We start from the raw sequence: 1,916 nt of genomic DNA, 5'->3' as shown, positions 1-1,916 counted from the left end.
CGAACAAAACCGACTGATGTTCAAAAATCTCTTAATCGAACGAAAGCGATCAACATTTAAATCTCGTAATCGAACAATCTTAATGAGTCTTTTAATTGAAGGCTTGGCCTGACTGTACTGCTGTGTTTGTGAATGACTCTGTTCTCACGTTCACCTTGCGTCGGCTGACTCTCCACTATGTATGTGGTGTTGGTTTTCTCCAGGTCATCACTGGCTCTGAACACCAAACACAAACCACATCAAGATGATGAGACCTGTTGATTTGTTTAGCTTGTAAACACACACTATACAGTATGTGGTGATGAACAGGTTTGTCTTCTCCAGTGTTTTGAGTCGTTTCTGCGGGTGAGAGTGAAGGAATGAACAGTCTCCGGAGGTTTGGAGGCGTGAATGTTCCTCACCTGGAGTAGCGTCGCTCTCCTCGACAGCAGCGATGACAGAAGACCAGCAGGATGGACAGGAGGACCAGCGTCCCGCCGGCGAACACACACAGCAGCACCAGCAGCAGGACATAGTTCTCCTGAGAGCCGGATGCCAGCGGCACGTCCTGCAATGCATTTCACACTGATCTCTGTGTTTCAAAATACTGCGCATTTCCTCCAGTGACTCGACCAGAGACATGAGGCTGAACCACAACAGACCATCAACTACATCTACAGCCTTCCTGTAGCTCAAACAGTAGACCACAGCGCTCGCAACCCAAAGGTCATAGGTTTGAGTCCACAGGGACAGTAAGGACTGACACAAAATGTATACTTCAATGCAATGCAAATCTAAACCACAGTGTGTCCATAACCACAGATAATTATTAAGATTTACAACATAAAAACAGTAAACATTAAAGTACAGAACCATTTACAGACACATTGAATTGGACTGGTTTCATAACTGATGAATTTTGCAACATTAACAGTGTTATTTTCCTATTTATTATAAATCAACCATAATTACACGACTCATGCTGTGAATAGATTAAAGGAATAGTTTCACCCAAAAATCATTTACTCCTGTCGTTCAAACTGTGTGACTGACTTTGTGAGATATTTTGAGAAATGTCACACTGTTTTGTGTCCATATGATGAAAGTCAGTGGGGTCCAGTGCTGTTTGGTTCCTTCAAAATATCATCTTTTGTGTTTCACAGAAGCAAAGTTGCACAGGTTTGAATGATGACCGATTGATCATTTCTGACTGAATGATCCCTAAACTTGTGTTTACTAGGTAAGTTTTTTTATTTATATAGCACATACACCGTGGTAATTCAAAGTGCTTTACAGAACATTTTTAAAAATTGTAAGTTTTATAGTAAATACATAAAAATAGATGACTGTTTAAACAAAGAGACTGCACTGATTTACTGTAAGATCCGGTAATACTTTACTTGAAGGGGTGTGCATAAGACTGACATGACACCTTCATAATCATGACATGACACATGTCATGAATATGAAGGAGGTTTTATGCATGTTTATGACAACTGTCATTAAGTGTCATTCGCTTAGTTATGTCATTTTTAATGCAAATATGACATTATTTGACCTAACCCTAACCTAACCCTACCCCTACCCTTACCCCTAACCATAGCTAGGTGTCATGTCATGATTATGAAGGTGTCATGTCAGTCTTATGCACACCCCTTCAAGTAAAGTGTAACCTAAGATCCTTATTCAATATCAGAGACATTATTGATGCGTGCGATCCGTCAGCAGGAGTATGTACAGTACGTACTACAGTTATCAGCAGCGCTGAATAATACAATTAACTCAGAGAGATGATTGATTAATTAGTGCTAACTGTAAGAACGAGTCTCATCATAATCAAAACTCTGACGAGCGAGCGAGCGTGTGTGTGTGTGTGTGAGTGAGTGAGTGAGTGTGTGAGTGAGTGAGTGTGTGTGTGTGAGTGAGTGTGTGTGTGA

General features: G+C 40.8%; 1 protein-coding gene across 1 annotated transcript in view; it reads right to left on the bottom strand.

The window, feature by feature from the left end:
• Positions 1 to 148: 148 nt before the first annotated feature.
• The window catches only part of LOC107665630 (voltage-dependent calcium channel beta subunit-associated regulatory protein-like), a gene marked incomplete at its 3' end in the record, with an annotated part of 7,102 nt that continues 5,334 nt past the window's right edge, over positions 149 to 1,916 (bottom strand). The window contains exons 3-4 of the mRNA XM_016456569.1: positions 402 to 547; positions 149 to 216 (exon numbers count right to left, since the gene is read on the bottom strand). Coding sequence (XP_016312055.1) covers positions 149 to 216; positions 402 to 547 — 214 coding nt within the window. The remainder of the gene's footprint in view (positions 217 to 401; positions 548 to 1,916) is intronic.

This window comes from Sinocyclocheilus anshuiensis, unplaced genomic scaffold (genome assembly GCF_001515605.1).
Source record: "Sinocyclocheilus anshuiensis isolate Anshui unplaced genomic scaffold, SAMN03320099.WGS_v1.1 scaffold711, whole genome shotgun sequence".
Taxonomy (NCBI): Eukaryota; Metazoa; Chordata; class Actinopteri; order Cypriniformes; family Cyprinidae; genus Sinocyclocheilus; species Sinocyclocheilus anshuiensis.
The sequence above is the reverse complement of the archived record's forward strand: the minus strand, read 5'-3'. Positions and strand labels throughout refer to the sequence as shown.